The sequence below is a fragment of the Pseudonaja textilis genome, chromosome 1 (genome assembly GCF_049901715.1).
Source record: "Pseudonaja textilis isolate UNSWEBS1 chromosome 1, rPseTex1.2, whole genome shotgun sequence".
Taxonomy (NCBI): Eukaryota; Metazoa; Chordata; class Lepidosauria; order Squamata; family Elapidae; genus Pseudonaja; species Pseudonaja textilis.
The window spans coordinates 309,701,590-309,726,777 of NC_141990.1; the positions used below are offsets into that span (position 1 = coordinate 309,701,590).

General features: G+C 39.3%; 1 protein-coding gene across 3 annotated transcripts; it reads right to left on the reverse strand.

Moving 5' to 3' along the window:
* Nucleotides 1–1,420: 1,420 nt before the first annotated feature.
* On the reverse strand, nt 1,421–9,675 carry GNPNAT1 (glucosamine-phosphate N-acetyltransferase 1). 3 transcript variants are annotated; one of them, XM_026698738.2, is made up of 6 exons: nt 9,573–9,675; nt 4,906–5,082; nt 4,249–4,311; nt 3,602–3,729; nt 3,459–3,520; nt 1,421–2,910 (listed from the first exon to the last, which is right to left on the reverse strand). In XM_026698738.2, exons 2-6 carry the CDS (start codon nt 5,075–5,077, stop codon nt 2,763–2,765), a joined length of 573 nt encoding a protein of 190 aa, XP_026554523.1. In that variant the 5' UTR covers nt 5,078–5,082; nt 9,573–9,675; the 3' UTR covers nt 1,421–2,762. The 3 variants fall into 3 exon arrangements, with proteins under 3 accessions (XP_026554523.1, XP_087778576.1, XP_087778577.1); XM_087922450.1 differs by having other exon boundaries at nt 9,139–9,675; XM_087922451.1 differs by lacking the exon at nt 9,573–9,675 and adding an exon at nt 6,915–6,957.
* Between the last annotated feature and the right edge of the window lie 15,513 nt (nt 9,676–25,188).

Genomic DNA, 25,188 nt, shown 5'->3' on the forward strand with positions numbered 1-25,188 from the left:
CTTTAGGCAGAAGAAAATAATTAAGCTGCTGTGATTATCTTGAAATAAAAATAATAGGGATCATTATCACTGATATACTAAAATAGAAAACAAATATTTTCTTTCGAATAAAGAAAATATATTTTTGTCTACACTTGGCTTCCAGACGAAAGGCAAGAGTCCATTGTAAGACAATTTTTCTAGTATGAATCAACAAAATATTCAAGTAGGCAAATATCGATATGATTATTGACCCTTCAAGCTAGACACAATCATATATTTTTTTCAATATTTCATCCTGTTTTTCATCCCTAATATTTCCGGGTCATTATAGTTGCTAGTGAAGCATCCTTCAGAACTCTCTTGATGAATGCCAAACTGCAAAGATCTGAATCAAGTAATCAGCAATATTTTTAGATACAATTGAAAGCAGTGGGCTTTTAGAAAAAACATCTGGTGTCTGTTAATTTACATTTTAATTCCATACAACCTTTAAGATCAATGGAGCACCTATCTACATCCATTCAGCCCAAACTGAAATGTTTCGATGCATTGTTTGAAGTTTTAAAAAAGGCTAGTATTGCTTTCCCTTTTCTGTCTGTTTAGCAAATGAGTTGCAGACGTTTGCAGGGGGGGGGGAACCCTTAAAAGAATGCTTCCCATTTTCTTTCATCACCCAAAGCCACTTATCAGAAAGTCTTACTGAATTTCAAAGATTGTATGCCCTTTCCTTCAGTGCTATTATAACTTCAAATGTTCACTGAAAGATTGTAACTTGTGAACTACCTATATTATAAAAACAATGACAATTTTATTGAAATGACATTTATTTCAACAAATTACCATTGGTAATTTCAATTTGCATCTTCATAAAAATTTGGGAAACTTTTATATATATTTTAGTACACGTGATAATCTAGATGTCAATTTAAATATCCTTGTTATGGGTAATGGATTCATTTGTTGTTACCCAAAGAAAAACCAGTGTTACCCAATTTGGGATAATATACCCAGGTTTCTGAAGCATTTTATTTTAATCAAAATTTGAAACACTGATTATTCTGCTTAGGATGGGGAAAGAATAGTAACATTGATGGAATATGTGCTTATTCATCTAATAAGAGCAGAATTTAGAAAAGCATGGAAGAGCTGTAAAATATACTTTGGAGAAAATCCTTGCATCTAATTAAACAGCACTTGTAGACTGGTGATGAATATATATATATTCTTTTGATATGTGAAACAATCAGCAATTTTCATAAGACAATGAACTCATGTTTAGTTGTACAGTTCAATTTATGGTCCTTCACAGATGAAGTTTTCAGTTTGAGAAGTAATATAATATTCCCTATCTAATGATATTTGTTTAAAACAGATCATTTTAATGACATTTCCAAAACTATAAGATATCCGACACTAAGAAGAAACCAATACACCAAAATAATCACAAACCCCATTTATTATGGTTTTACAATAATTTTTTTGTAAAATATTAAATAAATATTAAAACACCTTCAGAATTAGAGTACCTTAAAATATGAAATGGAATAACTCCCTATTTTCTGTAGCTATCTGTGATTCAATTTTTGCAGCTAATCATTATAGAAGACTTCATTACCGCATAACCTCATTTACTGGCCACTATAGTTATTTCCTTTAAAATTATAGGAAAACGGGGAGTTGTTCTTGTTACCATCCAATAATATGCAGGGGTGCTAAAAGTACTACTCTTCCGGCCTACCTGCATTCCTTTAGAAGTGCTCATTATTCAACTAGAATTTTGCATTTTTAGATGAGTTTTAGGGTCATATATAGGGCCTTGTACTTCAGAAACTCTTTAAAAACTCTGCAGAAACAAGAGTCCATTTTAGACATAGTTCTAATTACTTTTAGAGAGTGGATGAGCCAACATGGTATGTGTATAATGAAGCAAAGTGCTAAATTATTTCTTCTAAAACAAAAATGAAAACATAATGAAACATTTTTGTAGAGTCTACTGAATACATTGACAATAATTATACTTAATGTAACTAAGATTTTAAGCACAAAATACCTCTGCGAAACCATATATTTTACAGAAAGTATATATTTAAAAATTGATAAATTTTGCATATACAAGTTTTGCTTCAATTTGTGAAATGGTTCAAGACAGATTTCCCAATGTTTTGGGAAATAGTACTGACTGGGAATAAGACCTTTGGTTCAACATATCTAAAGGGCACCAAGTTGGAAAAGGCAAAGATGAGGTATTTCTATGTATCAGCCAAAGCATAGAATGCCACTTGTAATAATTTCTCTCCATTGTGAGAACAATAGAACCAATAAAACCAAGCTACACATCTATACTAGGGATTATCCATTTTGAAGTGCATTAAAAGTCAACATAAAAGATAAAACTTGCAAGTGTTTTCCTTGTGACAAAAAATTACAAAAACATTTCCAACATACTAGTTACTGTTTAGCTGCCAACAAAAAGCAGCACATCACAGAAAAATGCAAGGTAAGGAAACAAAACCCATCAAATTAAAATTTACTTTGGGGGAGAAGCCATCCTTATCTTGCAAAGATGGCTCATTTCCTAGCTATAAAAAAAATACTGGCTGAATAGGAAACTTCTTATAATAGATTACCTTGGTAACAAGGAAATCAAAAATCAAAGTCTGCAGCATAGTAGTCTCATATCTATTCATTATTTATTTGCAGGGAATTTGCTTTCTGAAAAGAAGTCAGTAGTACAAGTTCCTCCACCAATAGTTGATTAAGAGATGACAGCTGGAAATTCTTTAATTGAAGAACCTTTGGTACATATAGTTTTCTTCAGATACTGAGTATCCAAACTTTGTATAGAAAGCTACATTTTTTGGCAGACACTCAAGAGTAATTTTGTAGCAATTTAGTCTCTTGCTTAGCAATGTAAGAGTTGACATCAATCTGACAACAAAAAATAACAAAAAATAAAATTAATTTTTCAGGATGTAAGGATAACTATTTGAGACTGCACCTAATAAGGGGGCATGTCTGTATTTATACCCACTACTATTACTATCAAATGATAGCTACCATGACACTGCTGGGCATCACAATGGCTATCACTCTTAAAATATTTGAAAAGTGTTTTTTTAAATAAAGCACTGGAAATCTATGCATTAGCTGCCAATACCATTGGAAATAATGCTTTTTAGGCCCTACATGCTTCCTTCAAACATAAATTAGGGAAATACAGCTTATTTTGGGCCATCAGAATAGCATATAACAAACTTTAGATGACTGGAAACTTGCTTTCCCAAAGGGAAACAGCTGGATAGAATGAATTACCTGCTAAGTGCTTACCTATGTGCCAGGTGAACACCAACAGTGTTAATGAAAAAGTTTGGCATATAGAATGTGTTTACTTACAGAATTTTGTTAGCATTTAAGAGGCATCTAGACATCCTTTAATAGTTCCTAATTATAAGTGATCAGAGTTATGAATTACTTACAGTTTCCCAAGCTGTTTTCCTCTGCAATCTCCACTTACAACAACATCTTCTATTCTGCCCCTCTGAAAATAAGTTAATACTATTTAAAAAGATCAAGTTCCAGAATGTATCCAGAATGCATACTTTTTCTTTAATGTACATACCTTTGCACATGAGTGAGTGAACTTATGTTCTATGACTAAGGTTGCAGTAGCTACAATCGCTCCTAGCTTAGTATCTTCCACAACTGTAACATAGTAGTCCCCAGAACTCCGCATGTGTTCGAAATTTTCTGTGGAAATGTAGGCAGGAATACGAATACTATTGGTAATGGATTCAACAGTTCCTCAGTATCAGGCTTTCTTGCAGCTCTGTCATGTTTGCTAGCTCAGGATGCACTGCACCTGAACTGGGACAAGCAGATGAATAGGATTGTGACAGGATTCTATGGGAAAGGCAAGCATTGACAGCATGGTCAAACTGGCAAACTGCCTACAAACTATGTAATTACTTCAGTTGCTATCTAAGCCAGAGGTATGAGCCAATTGATCCCTCACTCACACAATCCACCTGCAACTCAGTATAAAAAATGGGCAATTGTTTTTAGGGATGGGTTCTGGGCAAAATAGGTGTTTTATCCTCTTCCAACCCATGATCAACATACAGGAAGCTTTAAGTGGTAATGTAAACTATTTTTCCAAATTTTTAAAAGGGGTATCTTAAGGAGTTAAATCACTATAAAATTTCTTTCACTGAATCTGACTTTCCTTTTCCATTTTTAAAATAGCAAAAAAATTAAAGAGATACTCACCAAGGAATTGCTGGGGGCTAACAATTCCCGTTTCAGTCAGTTGACCTAGAACTTTTAAAAAGCCTAAAAAAAAGTTTTCATATTTTAGGATGTCTTAAGACAAAACCATCAATAGACCATAGAATGAAAATAAAACTCCACAAATAATATAACAGAACCAACACCATGACATTTGCATAACAGTAATAAACAATAAACCCCACAAAAATATTTAAAGATGCAAATAGACTTTATTCCAAAATCTTCCAAACAGCAGCTAATCTTCAAACGCATCCCAAGTTCTACAGCAGCAATGTCTGTGGCCACTACACTTCACACTCAATTGTTTTAAGAATCATGTCAACATATTATGGAAGGAATTAGGAATGCAATTATAAGAAAATCAAAATATTCAGATTCTGTTATATCTTGAATAGGGACCACAGGATCATAAAAAGGGTTTTTTAAAATGTTGCATATTCTCAGCTTCAAAAGGTTACTGTTCTCCAAAGTCATTATCTGAACTGTTTCTTAATTTTCTCTGGATTAAGAGAACAAGTGCTTTGAAGCTTATTACTCTGCTAATAGAATCTAAGGTTGATGTCAATAAACTTTCAATTTGACCCAATCATTCCTATTTAATTCAACCATAAAACATAGTTCAAAGTAAGTAAATACCTCTGTTGATGTCAGCACTGCAAAGAGGTCTTAGAACTAAACCCTCTCCTGGATCCTGAGGAGAAATAGCAGGAGAAAATGTTGCAGTATTTTGGGTCCAATCAAGCTCTTCAAGAAGGTGAGGATCATACATTGGTGTGTTCTCGAGTTTTTTTATTGCAGCAGGCATCATGGCAACTGAAATTAAAGTAAGAACCATGGAAATTGAATTACACCTTAATTCACACATTTGCCAATATTGTAAAATTGGAGCGAGGAGGGATTTCTAACATTTTTTCTAACATTGTCATCCACAATTCATAAATATTTTTCAATTAATCTTCAATATACTCCACTGATCACTTTACCTTGTGCAAAATCTTTCCAAATTAGCATCTACTTTCTGCCTAAGAAACATGATATATGTACACAAAGGATCATTTCAACTTAGTGTATATGTGCAGAGAAAAAATATAGACTTGGGGCTTTCCTTTAAATTTTAGCTAGCTAACTCATTTTTGACTGTAGTTAAAATTAAAATATTAAACTATGATGCATTCCACCAAATAGTTGGACAAGGTATATTTATTGAACTAAAATATAACAGGATCTCAGGTTTAAATGTTCCAAGCATTGTCAAGCACAATACAGAAGCCTGATGATGGCAGATTAGATTCTGCCGAAACGTTGCTACAACTTTAAAATCACAACTATAATGACATGGGAAAATGCCCGAACAAAGCTGAATACCATACATGTAAGTACCCGCGAAAATTTAAGGAAACACATATATATGCCTATGCGTGTATTTTTCCTTCTGAAGCAAAATTGTATATTTTATATGGAAGATACACAATATATAGAGATATTTGTGTACAGCAAGGACTTTGCTGAAAATTATATTTAATATTATCTGGTCAGATATTTTCAGAAAAAAGAATAAAAAAGGTAAAGTAATATTAAACTGAGAGTGATTTTGATGTAGCAATTTAAGGTACTAGGCTAGAATCCCAGAGACTTGAGTTGTGATTTCTAGTCCTTTATTAGGCACAAAGCCAACTGGGTGATCTTGGGCCAGTCAGTCATTAAGCTTCAGTAAGAAGGCAAGGCAAGGCAAGGCATTTCCTAAAATCTTGCCAAGAAAGTTGCACTTACCAAGAGTCAAGAATGACTTGAAGACACTAAAAATGCAGAATGCAGTTTTATTCCTCCCCTATTTTGGAAAAAGCCTCTTTGAACCAACTGGGATTTACTTCTACCCAGGACTACATCTTCATTCTTTTCAATCTAACAGGATATTGAAAAGATGCTACATATGAGAAATCAGAACTATCCATCTCTGTAAAGAGTCTAGGACAACATTTTTGTGGTAGGAGACACCAAAGAAGGAAAGACTGAATTCAAAAAAGGTTCATGGGAGAAAAAGAAATTAATAAAATAAAATCCCAATGTAGCACCATGGGATGCAATAGCTCAGCGCAGTGCCATCTCTGTTCAGAGGACAGATGACGTAGGCAAGGTGACCATCAGTCCTTTGATCGCCACAGATAAAGCTCAAAAACAGCTTGACATTTAGATAACCTTTCAAACTGAACTGGAATCAAAGAACTGCTTTGTGCTTATTCTTGGCAACTCTTTAATTAAGCATCTTATGTACAACAAGGAGGGAAGGGTTGGGAGAGGGTACAATTCACAGACATTTAACCAACTATAGAATGGAGAACAAACACTAATGTAGTTTTCCAGAAGACTATAAGCAAGACAATATGGTCCATGAATGAACAGCTTTCCTTAATTACAGAATGTCACATGCAAAGACCAGGACTGAAAGACCACAAAAGCCATTTCTTTGTCTGTGTTTAATAACTGCATTTCCATGCAACTTTTGAAACCAAGTACTCTTTTAAAAGTGGCTTATGATGTGTCATCATGGCAGGAGTAACTATTTGTAGGATTTTTTTAAAAAAATCTCGATTCTGAAAGAAATTTTGAGGATTTTTTTTTATTTATTAAATGTATACACCACCTACTCCATTCTGAGAAGCGACTCCAGAGGTATTCAGCCAGTTCTGACAGGTCTGGAAAACCAGTAGCGGAAATTTTGTGTAGCTCGGAGAAATGCCACCTCTATCTGGCCCCGCCCCCATCTATTCTCTTCCTCCTGAGTCCCAACTGCTTGGCTGGGTCTTCTTTGGTTGCCCAGCACAGGAGAATGGAGCTGGAAAGCAGGTTAGTGGGGTAGGGAGAGAATGGGATTTTGTAGTAACCTTCCCCTAGGAGTGGGAAGAAAATTGAGATTTTGCAGTATCCTTCCCCTGCCATGCCCACCAAGCCACACCACACCCACCAAGCCACGCCCACAGAACCGGTAGTAAAGCAAGTATTAGAGCAATGCCGTGGCGTTTGGTACAGCCACATGCGGCCAGCCAGGGCTCCTCTCTGCAACCAGAGCCCGGCGGAGACACTCAGCTTCAGGCGCTCCTGTCGCCGCCTTCCCTTTGCCTTCGAAGGTAAAGCCAATTATTTTAAAAACGACACCCTACTACAACAAAGCCTTCCCTGCCCAAGAGGGCAGCCCAACTGAGCTTGGCTTCCTTCCCAAATCGCTCCAGCGCAAACCCAAAGGGGCCACCAGGAGAGGCTGCCCGAGGCAGTGATAGTGCCCACCCATCTGCGAACAGGGAGGCGAGGTGATGGCAGCGCTGCTTCCCTGGCCGGCGGACAGAGCTCGAAGCCGCCTGTCCTTTCCACCCCTCGCCCAGCCCATCCCCACGCATCTCCAAATGCACCGGCAGCTCCAAACGCTGCAGCGGAACGGGCATCAGGCAGAGGCGCTGACTTGGCAGGGCTCAGCTCGAAGGACGCGGCGCAGGCCGTCGCCTTGCCTCCCTGTCCACGGATGGGTGGGAGCTATCACTGCCTCGGGCAGCCTCTCCCAGTGGCCCCTTCGGGTTCGGGCTGGAGGGACTTGGGAAGGAAACCAAGCTTGGGTCAACCCAGCTCTTTTGCTTGGCAAGCGGGCATGGGGCGCACCTATGGCTTGCTTTCCCAGCTCTGCCCAGCCCACACGGCTCCGGTGCAGCCCTGCTGGGATGAGGGGACAGCCTGGCGGGGAGGCGCTCACTGCCTTGGCGAGAGCTCTGCCGCCGGGCAGGAGGGCCTGCCTGTCAGCTGCGTTGGGTGCCCCAGGAGGAGGTCTTCGCGCTCTGTCCGGCGCCAGGCAGGGATGGCGGCTGGGTGCCTCTTCCGGGGTGGGCCGATCCTGCGCTGCGGCCCCAGGAGATTCGCCTCCCCATGTGGGGTTGGGCTGCCCTCCCGGGCAGGGGAGGCTTTGTTGTAGTAGGGCGTCTTTTTTAAAAGAATTGGCTTTACCTTCGAAGGCAAAGGGAAGGTGGCGACAGGAGCCGAGTGTCTCCGCAGGGCTCCGGTTGCAGGGAGGAGTCCTGGCTGGCTGCGCCAAACGGCACAGCGTTGCTCTAAACACTGCGGCAGCACCGGGAGAAGGTAAAGCAATGGTGGTGGAAGGTCTCCCAATACAAAGTGCCTCACCAACACAGGCAGCACCATATCTGGGTGCTGCCATATCTGGGTATGCAACCAAAGTACTTCCTAAGGGCAAGCCCCACCATCATTCCCCCATTTCGCATGTTTAATATAGGCCTTAATTTGGGGGAGGGGCTTAATTTGATTTTATGCCAATAAAACATGCTGGGCCTTCCTATTGGTGGAGGCCGTATTGTTGGAGAAACACGGTAGCAGGGCAAGCCTCTGGTTATATAAAAAAGAATAAACTCCACTCCCTACTAGCACCGATGAAGTTACCTATTTTGGCAATGAAAAGTCTGCAGGAAAACAACCCAGTGCAGAGAGCACCAAAGAATCTCACAGTTCAGTCCTGAGCTACACGTATTCTGTGCACCTGGGGTGCACAAGCAATGGAAAAGGTGGAGAAAGCAAACAAGGAAATGGAGTGCTATAATTCTGCACTCTTATTTGCCAATTACTTGGGAGTTAGCTAGTTATGTAAAAACTAATTATAAACGACAGAGAAAACTACTTTTCCCGGGCGCGTATTATGCGATCCATCTGTACACGCTAGCATTAGATAGACCAGAAGGTAAAAGTCTGCCTGCCTTTAAACCTCTGTGAAATGAGAGAAAGAGAGAAAGCAACAAGCGGCACTTGCTATCGTAGTTTGTAAGGATAATTTAAATATTTAATATAAGGATAATTTAAATAACGTGCCAGGCTCACCCAGGATGCCGCTTTGGAAGGGAGGTGGTATCGGGCATCTTAAGCAACCCGGAGCGGCCTCTCGGGTTCACCAAAAGCCCAAAGGCCGCCCGGGACGCTAGAGACCCTCCTTAGGACTCCTCCTCACCGAAGCTCCGCTCCGACCCCGCAGAAATCCCGGAGAAACCCGAACTGCGGCGTTTGCCCGGCCGCTCAGCGGAAACTTTCTCCCTCACACAATCAGGAGGAACGACACGAGGCGCTAGTGAGGACAAGGTAAAACCCGGAGGAAAGGAAGGCGCTCTGTGCATGGTCAGTGGGGCTCTTGTTACCCGGCGAGCGCACCTTCCGCTGGGGAAGCAGATAACGGGTCGCCCAGGAGAACTCCCTCTTTTCCCGCCTCACCATCTCCCACTCCCCCAACCACCGCCCGCGCGCGCACGTCAGTCACTCACCCCCTAACGGTCTCCCTTGCTCGCGCTTCTCCTCTGTCGCGCGCACCCTCCCGCTTCCCCAAGCTACCGGCTTCCAGGCAAGCTCCGGCTAACCTCTAAGTGCGCAGGCGCAAATCAACCAACGTGGCAACTCGGGGAGGGAGGTGCGAGGCTCTTCCTTTCAGACGCAAGGGTGGTGAAAGCGACCAATGGGAAACCTCCATCGTTGCACCGCCTCACTCGTACCCTCGCGAGGTGGGAAAGTGGTATATGCCCGTCCACCCGGGGGCGCGCATGCGTGGCATTTTCTTTTTTTCTTTTTTCTTTTCGCTTGGCGCCCATCTTTCGCCGTCGGTTTGTCTGTCCCGTTTGTGAAAAGAGTTTTCTAAATCTTCCCCCGTTCCGAGTCACCGTTTTGGAGAGTTTCGCGTTTATTTTCCCTTCATGTAAAGTGGTCTCAGGAAATACATACCAATTCGCCACAGTGATGCGGACTTTTTTGGTGGATGTAGCATCCCCCCCCCTTCAGTCGTTTGCGAGTCTCGGAGTCTGCCTGCAGTTTCCTTAGCAAGGTTTTAAATTATACCACGGTTAAATGATTTGAGTTGGCCGAAGTTAAGCCTATGGCAGGGATCTCCAACCTTGGCAACTTTAAGATTTGTGGACTTCAACTCCCAGAATTCCTCAGCCAACATGGCGGGCTGAGGAATTCTGGGAGTTAGGTTGGAGACCCCGGCCTATAGGGTTATTGGACTTCAACTCCCATAATTCCTGTTGAGCCTTGTGGTTCACGCAGGCAAGGGTCTGATCAGTGATGAAACATCTCAATGACCACTAGAGGCAGCAAAGAGCCAGAGTTCGCTGTATTCCTTGCCTTCTATTTGTAGCGGTTACCCGGATATTTGCACTTTCAGATTTGCCATCGTGTGAAAGTTGTGCATCTGCACAGTTCGTACTAGATTCATAAGATGTGCCCAATTAAGGAGAACCTTTCCCAACTTGGTGGCATTCGATGTGTATTGAAATATATAATAATACCCATTATTTTGGCAGTGATTTGCTCTCCCAGGTTTGTTTCAATTTAGTTTCTGAACGTTTGGTTACTACGCTAGATAGCAGCAGCAGCATTTTCTTATCCTATTCTCCTTAGCTTATAAATGTCTTATTTTATTGGATTATTAAACAAAGGCATCACTGCTTAATATTTAGATGGGGGACCATCTAGGAACCCCAGGTTGGAGATCCAGAGACTGAAAGGAAAGCAATAGCAAATCACTTCTGTAAGGTTGCCAAGATAATTGCAAAGTTGCAATCTCATTGCATTTATGTTTTTTTTAATTCAGACCTCAAGACCATCGTAATGTATACTACTGTTCATTATTATCGTTACTTATCTTCATGATTGCTGATATGTTAACTCGTCACATGTGAAATGGGTGTCCATATAAAATGTTCAAACAAATAAAATGAAAAAATAAAGCTGAAGCTGAGTACCACAGCATCTTTACCTTTTTATTATTTTAATCTGAAATTTAGGACAGGCATATAATCTACCTGTGAGCTACAGTTCCTTATCCCAGCTGGCATACAGAGGCATGAATAAATGTACGCAACAGCTTAGTAGTTCCATGATGGATTTCTTCCTTGCATCCTTTCTGGTTTTTCATCTTGTACTATTTCTTCATTCTCATGAGTCACCTATTACTATGGAAACATCCAAAATGATTCAACTTTTGATGTAGACAATCCATCAGCATAATCCAAATATTCATTTTTGGGCTAGGCACACCCAAAAGATCCCTGCTGTTTCTCCCACAGAGTTCAAATATTATTTGCAAACTCTATGGAAACAGTAAACTAGCCTTCCTCTGCTTGATACTTTCCCGTTATATTGGACTACATGTCCTATCACTCCCAGCCTTCATGAACTTTTATTCTATGCATTATCAGACAGGACCCAGTAAAGGATGAAACTCTAGTAGAATCCAAGGATTGAAGGACACAACATATTCCAAAGGGAAACACACCAGAGGCCAGTGAAACAGGAGTGGCCTTAATTTCCAGGAGTGGCCTTAACAACGAGAATGGTTAATCAATGGACTAGCTTGCCTCCAGAAGTTCTGGAGTTCCATCAGGTCTATTTATGTTGAGATTGTTTGGATAACAATATAAGAAAGAAAGAGGAAAATATTGTGAGTATGGGGGAGTGGGAGGTTGCTATAGATTACCAAACTAGGCAGAAAGTCTCATGGACCATATTATAGAACATTTATGGAGGAGAAACCTAGTAATAATGGGAGATTCAGACATTGTTAGGAAAAGTCAAGATGGCAGGGCTTCCAAACTATCTCACTGATCTTGCTGATAGTTTCATTTTCTAGAAAGCTGAAGAATAAACAAGGGGATCTGCTGGATTCAAGTCTAACCAATAGGGAAGAGTTGGTTGAAGAAATAAAGACTGTTGCAACCTTGGGGGAACGGGTGGGATTCACATTTTTTTAACAACTGGTTCTGTGGGTGTGGCTTAGTTGGTGGGCGTGGCTTGGTGGTCACCTGACTGGGTAGACATGTTATTGGCTGGATGTGGCCAACTCAACATCACTCACCTCAAGGCACGCATCTCCTCACCTGGCCTCTCATGACCGTGGGGATCCTGCAATAGTTGTAAGTGTGAAAAATGGTCATAAGTCACTTTTTTCAGTGCCACTGTAACTTTGAATGGTCACTCCACACAAGCAAAGTACCAGCAAAGGAGGGGGAAAAACTCCAGAAATGTTCCTGAGACAGGAAGTCTAGTCCTGCCAAGAATGTAATAAGGGTTAACGGAGAGGTAGTTTCTGTAAGCAACACCAGAATGTTTCCTTCCTGCCTTCCTTACAGGATTAGGCCAGTAATTTCTTCTAACAACCAGTTCACCGAACTGCTTAGAATGTTAACAACCGGTTCTAGCAAATAGGTGTGAACCTGTAGAACCTACCCCTGTTGGGGGAAGTGATCGTATTATTATGGAATTCAGAATATTATTGAAAGAGAAATTAGAACACAGTCATATGCGCAAACTAGATTTCAGGACAGCCAATTTCAAACTTAAATCCTAGGAGGATCCCATGGACCGAAATCTATTTTGTGACATCAGATTTTTTTTTTTTTAATGAAACATGCCAAATTTTGTAAGAATGAAGAAGGAAAAAGTAACACCCATACAATATATTTATATTTTGCTGTGGATACTGATTTTTGGACTGCAGAGTCTGTGTCACATTTTCCTGCAACTTAATGTCTCACAGGTTTTTGGAGTTAAAATTTCCATCTGCCTCATTAAGTATGACCACCACATTGTCGGGATTAATAGAAATTATGATTTCAAAAGCTAGGGTAAGAAAGTCTTTGTATCATGTTTTAATTCTCAAATATATTCCCTCCAGTGGGAAATATTTGTAATGTCTTTGAAAATTCTCCATAGAAATCACATGTGCTGGTTGGTTGGTTTTAGATGGCATTTTCATCCATTTTCTGGAAAAGCAGACATTTTAAAATGTACCTCCTGTTTCAATGAATGTCTTCTTAATAGGAAGATCTCCAGCCCTAACTCATCTCTGTTAAAAAAAAAAAAATTAAGGATAGAAGTTTTGCAATAGGGGCCTTTTAAAAAGACCTTATCCAAAGAAATGCAGGGTGGAGTCACAGAAACATACATTTCTAAAGTTCCTTAATGATATCTAGTACACTGTTTCCCAAACTTGACAATTTCCAAATGTGTGGACTTCAAATCCCAGAATTCCATAGCCAACATGGCCCTCATTGAGAATTCTGGAAATCGATTGACATACCTGGAAGTTGCCATGGTTGGAAAACATAGGTTTGGTCCAAGTCAGAAAAGCCATCACTGAAACATCTTGGTTATTTCTATAGAAAAATCTAATAGCTGGAAGAATGATGAGCATTTAGTTCTTAATTTTACACAATTACAATAGTCAAATAATGATCAAGTTCAAATATCATGCTAAACCTGGGATTGATTTTACACAATAGAGTCAATCATATGCTTTCTTTGGGTGTGAAGTCAGCCACCAAGCTCTCTAAAAACGATAATTCAAAATGAAATTTGACTTGCCTGAATTTTTCCCAAGACAAAATTCCCTTAGGAACAAATAAACTTTCTGATCCTACTAGAGTGGGATTGGGGAAGCAAAGGGGTGGGGGAAACAGGAAATACCATGAGATTCTAAAAGAGAGGAATTTGAGATAAGCTTAATCTACACTGCCTTTATGGTCCAAGCATCTGTTACCACATTTATCATTCCTTGGGTATCAAGTATAATTGAACAGCAAAAAATATTTTTTCTTGTTTTATATCTTGCATCTCTTCAACAAGCTAAAGGAAAACTGTCTGTCCCAGTTCTACATAAATTGTTAATGATTTAATGTCCAGACAAGAATTTTGGTAGAAGGTGGCCAAATTTCAGTGGCAGTTCGTGAAGCATCCGTAATGAGAAGTTATGTTTTCTTTCTAGATTACCTTTTTCTTCACCTCTCCATTTCCTGTTCAACAGGAAAAACAATGGGGAGGTGAAGGAAAAGGTAATCTGGAAAGAAAGCATATTTGATTGACAAGTTGTTTGCCTATAATTTTGGGACAAGAAATGTCATTAACTGACCACTGCAGCTTATGATCATGAATCCTGGAAATCAGGTAATTTACATTCCCAATTAGAAGTTTCCCAGTTCCACACACTAAGTAACAACTGTTCAATTACTCCATTGTAAGCAGATACCCAGAATGAAACACGAACGTAAGACCTCAAAAACAGCCTACTGGAATAATTTTATAACTCCTTATTACTCACTGCAGACTTGCTTCATTGTGGTTTGTTCAATGTGTTGCAACTAGCTGGACTCATGCAATGCATTATAACAAAATAAAACAGATTGTGTTAAAGCTTAGGGGTTGAATGAACTTTCCATTTAAAAGCATTTGGGGACAAAAATTCATAAGTGAAATTCTTTCATCCCAGCTTGACTTTTTTATCTTGTCTACTCCAGGTTTTCTCTAGTTAAATTAGAAAAGTTTTATAATTGTATTTATGCAACTAAATGAGATGGTACCGTTTATATTATAGTGATAATGGCTATCTGACATTCTGCAGGATTCTTCCCTGATCTGGTGTTCTCCAGGGGTACTGATACTGTTGTTTCCAAAATTTGGGAATTCTGAAAGTTGGAGTCCTCATATATCTATGGATGTTTCATAGATCACTTCTGATAAGAAAAATACACAATGCTCACTTTAGCCCAATTTTCAATAAATGTACCAACCTAAAAAGCAACTCTGAGACTCCATCTAAATTTCTTAACAACACTAAATGAAATTAGCACAGTGGGATTTACTTTTAAGTAGACCCATTTAAAACAGCAAGCTGCATCACAAATAACTAAATAGGTTGACTGTGCCAGTACACTGCTTGTATCTCTAAGATAGTAGCAAGGGAATCTCCAGATTATAGATCCTGCCTCACAGCAGGCCAGAACGTTCCATAAATGATGATCCTTTCTTTTATTATTAGTAAAGAAAGGCTATATGTGATGTGGATACAATTAAAGCGATAAGCTAGTTTACAGAAAAGTAAAAGAAAGAAAAAGAAAGAGTAATAATCATGTGTGATGTGCACAATGTGATACCCAGTCTTAAAACTCTGATAGAAAGAAGTCAATCATAGTTGATTACTGGTATACTTTTTGGCCAGCATAAAGACTGAAAGAGTGCAGTCATAAAAAACATTGAGTAGCTTCTGTCCATATCGGTCTTGAGCTTTGTCAGCAGATGCTTTTTTCTGACGTTTTCATACTCCAGAATGCAAGCAGATGTCTGCTTTCATTAAAAGAGAGGCAGGCAAAATCTCATCTTTTTTTTTTCATCCTCAGTGCCCAGAAGTTTCCTCCTGAACCAATCTCAAATCTTCTTTGGCCCCCCAAGGTGGTTCTATAAAAGGATTTTACTTGGCCAGAATTTTTCCACAGCTAATCCTAGGGGATATTCTATAGGAAGCATAGATATGTAAACAACATCCCACCTCCATTTATTATCAACATCTCACATTCCAAGATATGCTATCTCTGGACAGGAATGGAACGTTGACATTATTTCTGGTGCAATTCTTGTAAATTATAGTCATGCCTTCTGATTAAGAGCAGGGGCCGGAAAGGTCTAGCAGGACAGCCAAATGCTGAAGAATGGACAGACTGGAGTTCAGCAACATCTGGAAGGCCACTGCTTCTCTTCCCCTGATTTAGAAAGTGGCATGTTTCCTGTAGTTATGTTTCTTATTCTATCTCATACCAAAGGCAATGAAGTAACTGAATTCTCGTTGAGATGAAAGAATTCTGCCATCTTCCCTTCCACCTGCTTAATAGAATTATTGATCAATTAATAGGCACACATTCAGTGAGCATTTGAAATACTGTATGTGCCTGATATTAATTTAAAGCTATATTTTCTGGAACCACATTCTGAAATAGTTATGATGCAGTATTGCTTTGCATGTTTAACATTTAGTTACCAACGAAAGGGATGATCAGGAAATATTATACGAAAACAATTTCTGCATGCCTAAGAAAAAAGGGTATTTTTGTTATGGAGAATTGTTTTTTTAAAAAAACAAATATCGACTAAATTAACTGAATATATTTTTCTGTTTTAGGTGGGAAGATGTTTCCTAGTGCCAATTTTGTTGCAATTTTCCTAGTGCCAATTTTGCTTCAACAGAATAGCAATATGGTAGCACTGTGATGGTTTCTTAGTTATATATGCCATGGAATCCAATTTATAATTATTCTGAGTTTATTTACGGAAGTTCAAGAAACAGGCTTAAATGTGCAGTTTTTAGTTTTTATTTCAAAAAAAATCCTTCATCAATGCATATTTCCTTTCATCAATGTTCCTGCTTGTTCTACTCAACAGTCTTTCATGGAAGGGTCCTTAGTGCTCTCTGAGGTTAGTTGTTTTCTTGCAGACATTTCATTACCCAAACTAGGCAACATCATCAGATATTTGGATAATAAAATGTCTGCAAGTCATAGAGCACCAAGAACCCCTCACTTCAACCCTGATCTACAAATATTCTCCTTTAAACTCTTTCTTATTAATTACCACTGCCAAGAAGAGTTAATATATCCTCCATACTCTCAAAAAAGGAAGTTATCAGCAAGATAAGTCAAGCAACTCTCCCCCTCCAGTTGTCCTCTGATGAGCTGACCAAGATGTTTATTTTTGAGTTGAGGGATATGAGGTCTTTGCCTTTCTCATTATCTAGGGTCTTTAATTAGAGTCCCTCCAACAGCAAAGGGTCAAATCCGCTTCCTGTGCAATGAAAACAGCCAATGAAAAGAAGAAATAGCAGAATATTCTGCATTGGCTAAATTTAGACAAGGCCAATTCTGGGCTATTCTCTGTTTTCTTTCAAAGAGTTATCTATGCAGAATTTTAAAAATGCAGGGATGTTGCAATATCGCCTTTACTCAGGAAAGAGAAGAATGATTTCTTTTCAATTGTGGCATATTTCATTGTTTTTCAGTTCCGGATGTGGTTAAAAGAAAAGTAGAGGCTGCCATAGTTTAGGAGATACTGTGACAGGCAGGCAAGCTCCAGCTAGATGCTTCCCATATTCTTTTCTGAAGAAGGAAGAGCCCTTTAAGAGGCAGTAGCATCCATTCTAGACTAAGAGATTCAGGAATTAAATGCTAAGCAGGATTTCTGCCTCTTCCAAAAGACTCGGAGAACAGCTGCACATCTAGATTGGATTTCAGATACTTTATTCCATATCTCCTACGTGGATTTGACAACAACCCACATAATACTTGACAAAATTTCTGAGCAGGCTGGCTTGCTGAGAGTTGCTGTTCAAAACATCTGGAGAACATTGAATTGTTGAGTAGATGATGGAGAACGATCACTCATTCGACTCAGAAAAAAGATGCTTTCTCCTTAGATATCTTTCTTTTTTTTAGCCTGGTGATGTAAATAAATATTCTGATTTCCTTTTTAACCCACTGTCATTTAAAGGAAGTTTTTGCATTTGGATTTTTTTTTTCAGAAGAGAGGAGAATTTGGATATAATTCACCTGGGTGAGGTGGGGTATTATTGTGTGTCACCTATTGAGTTAGCAAATGGCCAAGAAATGGGTGCAAAAAGCTCATTTTCCCATTGAGAGATCCCATGACTGGCCATCAGCAACCTCCCCGGCTTCTCCCATTCTAGTCACTCCAAGGGAAGGCCCCATGGGGGAATTTCTCCCATTGGATCTTTTCAGGTTGGGAAGTGGGCAGCCAAAGAAGATCCAGAATGATGTCTATCTGAAGATGACACTAGCAAAAGTAACACTAGCTAACTTCAAAAACAGAACATCCCACCAAGGGAAATAAAAAAAGAATTTCTAAGCACCCAAGAATAAAGTCTTAAATAAAACTCTTTTGCAGGAGAAGACTTTGGAACACTTCCAGGGTGTCTGTCTGGCAAAGACATCACAACAATGAGCTGCACCATGCAACTTTGAGCTGCATTAAATTCCTGGGGACTTCATGGACACATTCCTGTAATTTCCCTATTAAAGAATTAACACCAGCTTAGTTTTTTGGGAATCAGTCATGTTGGGTAGCACAACCATAAAACATGGAAATAAAACAGTAGTAGAAAATCACAGTACTAACAGAAGATAATATTTGTAGCTCAGGGTTGAACTGTGGGATCCTTGGTGCTGTCTGAATGAAAAACTGCTGGTGACCTTCTACCATTGCACCATAGAGAGTATCTTAACTTACTGCACCTGTGTATGGTTTGCCACTTGCACAGTGGCAGATAGGACAGCACTCCATTGTCCAGAAGATCAGTGGTTGCCCTCTCCCCTCTCTGGAAGAGCTTTATAGCTCCCGCTGCCTTAAGAAAGTTCAAAACATGCTCAAAGATCCATCTCATCCTGGGCGGCCTTTTTTTTTTAACTATTACCATCCGGCAGACAGTACAGGATAATAAAAAGAAGGATAAATAGGCTGAAAAACAGCTTCTATCCCAGGGCAGTAACTCTATTGAATTCTATTGTATAGTATACTGAAGATGGTATTTACTTTTGTTGTACGATGTGCAATGGCAATCAAGTAAACTAAACTGAACTAAAACTCTGAGCTTGGTGGTTTTCTTGTAGACATTTCATCACCAGACTAGGTAACAACATCAGTGCACTGATGATGCATATGTGCATTGATGATGTTACTAGTTTGGTAATGAAATGTTTACAAAACCCCCACCAAGTTCAGAGAGCATCAAGGACTCCAACAGAAACAGTGTTAACAATAACAGTAATTAAAATATTGGAAGAACAGTTTGATAGCAAACAGTAAGGCAGTTTCTCTATATACTAAAATTTTGGAAATGAACACCTGATCCTGAAAGGGACATCTACATGTAACTCCCTGGAGTCGCAAAGTATTGAAGTTACCGTTTCTGGAGGATAGCACTGTGGGAAGAGAACTCTTTTTACCCTTAACACACTTGGAGAGGATTGAATTAAGAAAGGGAAAAAGAATTAGTCTAAGGATTGCTTTGCCAAAAATTAGATAGAAATTAGCTTTGCCCAGTCTCTTAAAATATGCCAATTTATGCATTATTTGCTTGGTAAATTTAATACACATGGAGGGTATAGGAAAACAACCACATCAAAAATAGCTATTTCCCCATTAGCCCACCCACCTTTGTGCAGGACCAGTGAGTCACACTCATGAAGCTACTGGTCAATCTGCCATAAAATCCAATGAGTCATGCCACAAAAAAACCCAAAAAAGCAGCTGGAACTCATATGGTTTTCATATGTGCTGTTTGAACTTTTTACAGTTTTAGATCAGACATCTTCATATGGTTTTATTATTCTGTTGCTCAGAATAACTGTTTTGGTCTGTTTTTGCTTTTATCTTTTAAAAAAAAACCCTTAAAAACAGAAGCAGTTCCATTTCCGTGAGAAGAGGCTAAATCATAGAAGATGCCAAATTCAGGTAAGACTTCCCATTGGCATCTATTATCTAAATTTGTGTCACATTTTCTCAACAAGGGACTCAATTTGAACAGTCTCACCTCCTGTTCAGAAAAGAAAATGGCTAAGAACTGGATTAAGGGAGAGTCATTTTGAACCTTCTTCACCAAATAACGGTCTGGTTGGCCAGAGGTTATGCTCTCTGTGGTCCAATACAGTATATACCTTTATGGGCACTAGGCTAGAGAAATTTCTGGGAAATTTTTCCCCACATCTGCATCACAGCCTCTGAGTTTAAAGCACCTTTCTTTGTTTCTGTTCTTAGTTAAACTTAGAGGCACACTTCGTTCTCCTGTTGAAAGAAAAAGAAAGCAATGATGAGTAAAATATATCTGAATGCAATAAGGGTCTTTTTGGCAGAGGTGAACAAGCTTTTTCCCCTTGACCATATAATGCTGAGTGGTGGGTGAAGACCAGGTATGTCAGCATGCAAATTTACACACAATACCCCTCACCAACACTCTCCCTGCTCACAACCCCCTCCACACACACTGTTTACATTTTAATAGGGTATTCCTCGTCTCCCCACTTCCCAGAAAGCCACATAAAAGTGAAGAACATGCATGACAAATCTAAGTGGCCAGAAATTTAACCCTCCTGAAAGAAAGGAGGAGGGATAGACAGAACTGTGTTAGTTTCATGCCTAATCAAGTCTGGGCTTTAAAGAACCGGGATAAGAAATGTATGTTTTTGAGCTTTAATGTTTGAGAAGACTCCTGAGAATATCCTGGAGAGCCACAAAAATAAATAAATGGATCACTGAATAAATCAACCAGAGTTTCCATTCAAGGCAGAAATGACCAAGCACAGATTATCATATTTTGGGCAATCTTGAGAAGTCTATAATGCTGTAAAAGTTGGGAGGAAAGAGAAGGGTGACCAAGCAGCAAGATGAAGCTTGGAGCATCTGTAGATCCAGCCCAGTCTGGAAAATTTCCTTAATGTTGGTGGTGAGGACACTGCTGGAAAGACAACCATTAATGTGCATTTATGTTGCGTGACATGCTTTCAAAAATCTAGGTATTTTCAAACTGCCCCTTTATGAAACTTTAGTACAGTCGCTTGTTTCAAAGGGGACTGAGTGATAGTATCACCCACAAGCTATCCGAACTGTCACAACGTGTACTTTATAGCTTTCTCAAATATCAAGTTCTTGCAAGACTTACTTATTACAGCTTTGCATCCCAGCTGGAGCTTCTGAAAAGTCCTTGCTGTAGTGCAAATGCTCAAACTCTGTTTCAGGGAGAGGAAGTGGAGCAAAGGGAAAGAGGACCAAGCAGTGACTTTTCTTTGAGTCTTCGCAAAGTTGGTCTTCCCGATCTTTGCAGCAGATGGAAACAGATCATTTTCTCTTGGGGTCCCTGAGATGGCAGTAAAGAATAACCACCAGTCCCTCTAAGAATCTAAGGTAAATCTCAGCACAATGGGAGAATAGACTATTGTGTTTTATATAACAATAGCAATAGCACTTAGACTTATAAACCGCTTCACAGTGCTTTCCAGTCCTCTCCAAGCTGTTAAGAGTCAGCATATTGTCCCCAACAATCATCTAGATCAGGGGTCTCCAACCATGGCAACTTTAAGCCTGGCGGACTTCAACTCCCAGAATTCCCTAGCCAGCGAAGCTTAAAGGCTCTGCTTAAAGTTGCCAAGTTTGGAGACCCCTGACCTAGATAGCCAATTGGTTTTTCCTAGTTCAGTGATGTTGAACCTGACGTGTGTCAAAGATGACATGCCAGCATTCACCTACAATTATTCTCAAAAGCACACGCTGTTCTCACACGATTTTCAGAGGTTGCTCAAGAATGGTGCGTGTTGTCATGCAGTCTCTGGAAGGTACGCATGAGGCCTGTGCTCTCATGCAGCCCCCAGAGCCTCTGAAAATTGCATGAGAATGGGACATGCTTTTGCACAGTTTTTTTAAAGGCTGCAGAAGCCATGGAAAAGCATTCTCCAAAGTTGTTCCGAGAACAAAGGCCTCGTGCCACCTGGAGCAGCCTTGGATAGGCCTCAGGGGTCTGTCAGCAGAAAATACACATCCAGTGAAGATAAGTAGGACATGGCAGATCCTGGGGAATGTTGGCTGCAGGGGCAATGGCACCATTACCCAGGGCTCATGTTTCCTTGTGAATTGGCGTGAAGCAATTCTATGTTTGCAGATGCCATAATTTAAATTACTTGTTCTATACCTCTCACTGTTCATTTTTAGATGATGATGCTAGATTCTACTTTTAAGAAAAGAGGAAAAGTGTTCTCCCATTCCAATTGCTTGACATTTTGGGTGCTTCTTTATGGCTTCACCTAACTACTTATACCTTGAGAGCTACAGAAGGCTCCATTCTGGAGTCTCCATTCCCATACACAGCAACCAGAAACATTTTGTGCACTATTTTTAATAAAAGCTTTTCTCAAATCATGAGTGGTTCGGAAGCCTGGAGTATTAGTAGATCCACCCCTCTGCAACTCCAATGTTCGATGGTTAGGTTACCATACACCTTATGGTACATTATTTTCTTGATGGAAATGCAGTAGTTAAATTGAACCAGTACAAAACTGAATTACAGGTGAATGCCTTCACACAGGTATTGGGGCTACAATGATTGCAGCAAAAAGGAAGGACACATACTTCATAAACTGGGGATTCCAACTTACACAATACCCATGTATTTAACAATTATAACTGTTTTCTGGATTCACATGACATATTGAGCCACCAAGTAACTCCATGAGTTGGGCAATACACACTAAGCTAAATGAATTTGGCTAATTAATGTTCATTGTACGGGGCAAAATCAGCCACTTTTATTAGGAAGAATTTGTCACCTGATAATCAGTGTAGAATAGAGACATCCAATTCTGTCATTGTTTCTCTGAACCATGGTTTATGATGAGAATAATGAAATTCCCTTGGGTTTGCATGCGTATGGAGCCAAAAAAGTAGTCAGCCACATTTTGGCCTGGTGTATTATGTGAAACTGGATGTCCTTAACATCTGGCTCTGTGTGTATTTGATCCAATCACAGTTGTTGTCTCTTCAACCTCTGCCTGCAATTTCGTGCACAGTGATCACAGTGAGGGACTATCCTGCTTTGATTAGCAGCATCACTTAATTACTCAACTAGCCATTTCACTGGATACTGCTGAGTTGATAGCCTATCAAGGCAATACATCCGCACAACAAAGGGAAGGCTATTGGAACAGCCGAACTCAATGCTGGGAATTAGATACAAGGAGGAAAACAGGTCAGCCAAAGGCCATGGGAAGGAGGACAGTGTTTTAAAGAAATAATAATCTTGGTTCCAGCGGACAGTAAAGAATGCATGAAAAGGATTACCTCATCTCCTACTCCAAACACACATATATTTGCTTTTAGAAAAAGATTTGTTTTATTCTACCAAACATTCAAGGTGTGCTCCACAGCTCCTCCTATCCCTCACTCTTAACCTAAGCCAGTCCACTGACAGGTAACAAGGGACACAATATTTAGAAAACTCTTGGACATCCTTAACTTTGTTGCTAATTTTGGGGATTAGAAGAACAGAAAGTTTTTGTTTAACCAGCTCAAAAGCCTATTTGGTTGCACATCCTGTTTCCCACAGTGGTCAACTAGATGCTTCTGGAAGTTAACAAGCAGGATATAAATACAACTCTATATCCTCCTGCTTATGTCCTCCTGTGACTGGAATTTAGATAAAATACTGGCTATATTCATGTCAGCTTAATCATGATTTATTACTAACTATATTTCAGCTTTTTAAAGGAAGCAGATGTCATGCTGCACAGAAAGCAAGAAAGCATAATTGGTGCCCTTAATATTAAAGCAGTTCTTCATAGGACTGGTTGACTTGATTTAGCTTTTCTTTCAAATACAGGAATTTCCATGAAAACATTTATTGGAGGTGGGTACCATTTTCAAGCAATAGCCTCAAAAGAAGAAGGGGTGGTTATGTTTTCATGAAACTTTACCTCAAATGTGGCACTTTCATATAGAGAATTCTAGAACATCTGAATACAACTTTTGTTTTTCATGTCAATCCCTCTCTTACTGATTATCTTGTCACATCATTTTACGGCAGTGCTTCTCAAGCTGAGCAGCATCAAATATGAACATTAACACTTGCCAATTCAAATTCTGGGAGTTCTGAAAAACACTGTTTCAGAACTCTTTTAATCATACTTAAACACTAAAGGTAAACTTCAATTTCGTGTGTTTTGTCAGTCATGATCATCTGAGCAATCATTATATGTTTAGAGTAAAAAAAAAAAGCACTGAGAGTAGCTTTCAGTGTCACATTACTCACACAATTCTGTATAAAAGAGACACACATTACTCTTTTCAACTCCTTCACCATAAATAAATTCTGGTGTTTAATGGTTTTAAAACAACCAATTAGGCTGAAATTGATAATATACTTCTCCTGAAAGAACTTTTGCAAGATTATAATGAAGGATGATACAAAACAACAACAACCACCCCAAGATAAAGATTCATATACTTTTTTTAGTTATTGTTACACTATACTTAATAAGAGACAGACCTTGTTTGCTTGGTACCATGTCACACAGGAAAAAATCCATTGTTTAATAATTATCCTTCCAGGAGAATTGATCTCTATAACATATCTCTTTGATTTCATTACTCTTGCAAATCAAGACTGCAGAGACAATGTTTAGCCCTAAACATTTATAGTCTGGTTTGCAGAACAGGTCAACTTATCTCCCAAATATAATTACCATTGACTTTGGAACATTTATGACTGACTAAATCTAGGAAATCTTATTATGACCAAAAGATTATGATTTTAATAAGAGGAAATGCAGCAGAAGCTATTTTTTGTGAAATGAATGAAAGTGTGTCTCTATATTTACTAGTTATTTATTCCTGGATGTTGTCTGGAATGCAAAACCTGATTGATCTGCTGGAAAGAAATTGCAGTTTCCAGTACGTGTTTTTCCTTCTTCAGGATTATATCCAAGGAAAAGAAGGGTCTTGAATCCATTTGAACTTGGTTTGGGATGAATGTGAAGGAGAACAAGTTTGCATTTTGTCAAGGTCAATGTGATTTTCCTTTTTGAAAGTGATGAAGGAATATATTTAATTTTAAATATATTAAAGAATGGACTTCCTCACAAATGATTTTTCTCAAAGTAAGCATTTCTTTCCTGAATCCAGATTGCTGCTGCGTATTCATAATGAACAAATGGTAATCCTGATTATCATTACCTGGTCAAATTGTTTCCCAGTGAAGCAAGATTGTTTCTCTGCTCCTAGTTTACCTGTTTGAATGTGTGCCTCTGTCTAACCCTCCCACTACTTATGAAATTCCTGAGGCTTCTAGATCTTTCTATAGAGAACATGCGGCCCTCCAACCCTAGCCTCGAATTCCCACTTTTCCCTGCTTTAGGGAATGAATGCTATGCCAAGCACGAGTTAATAACTTTATAATGCCACATTCAATTCTACATTCTACATGCTGCAATACATCAGCTGAATTCATGTGAACAATGTGTTGGTGAATTTTCACTGGCTACAACAAAAAACTGAAACAAAGACCAAATG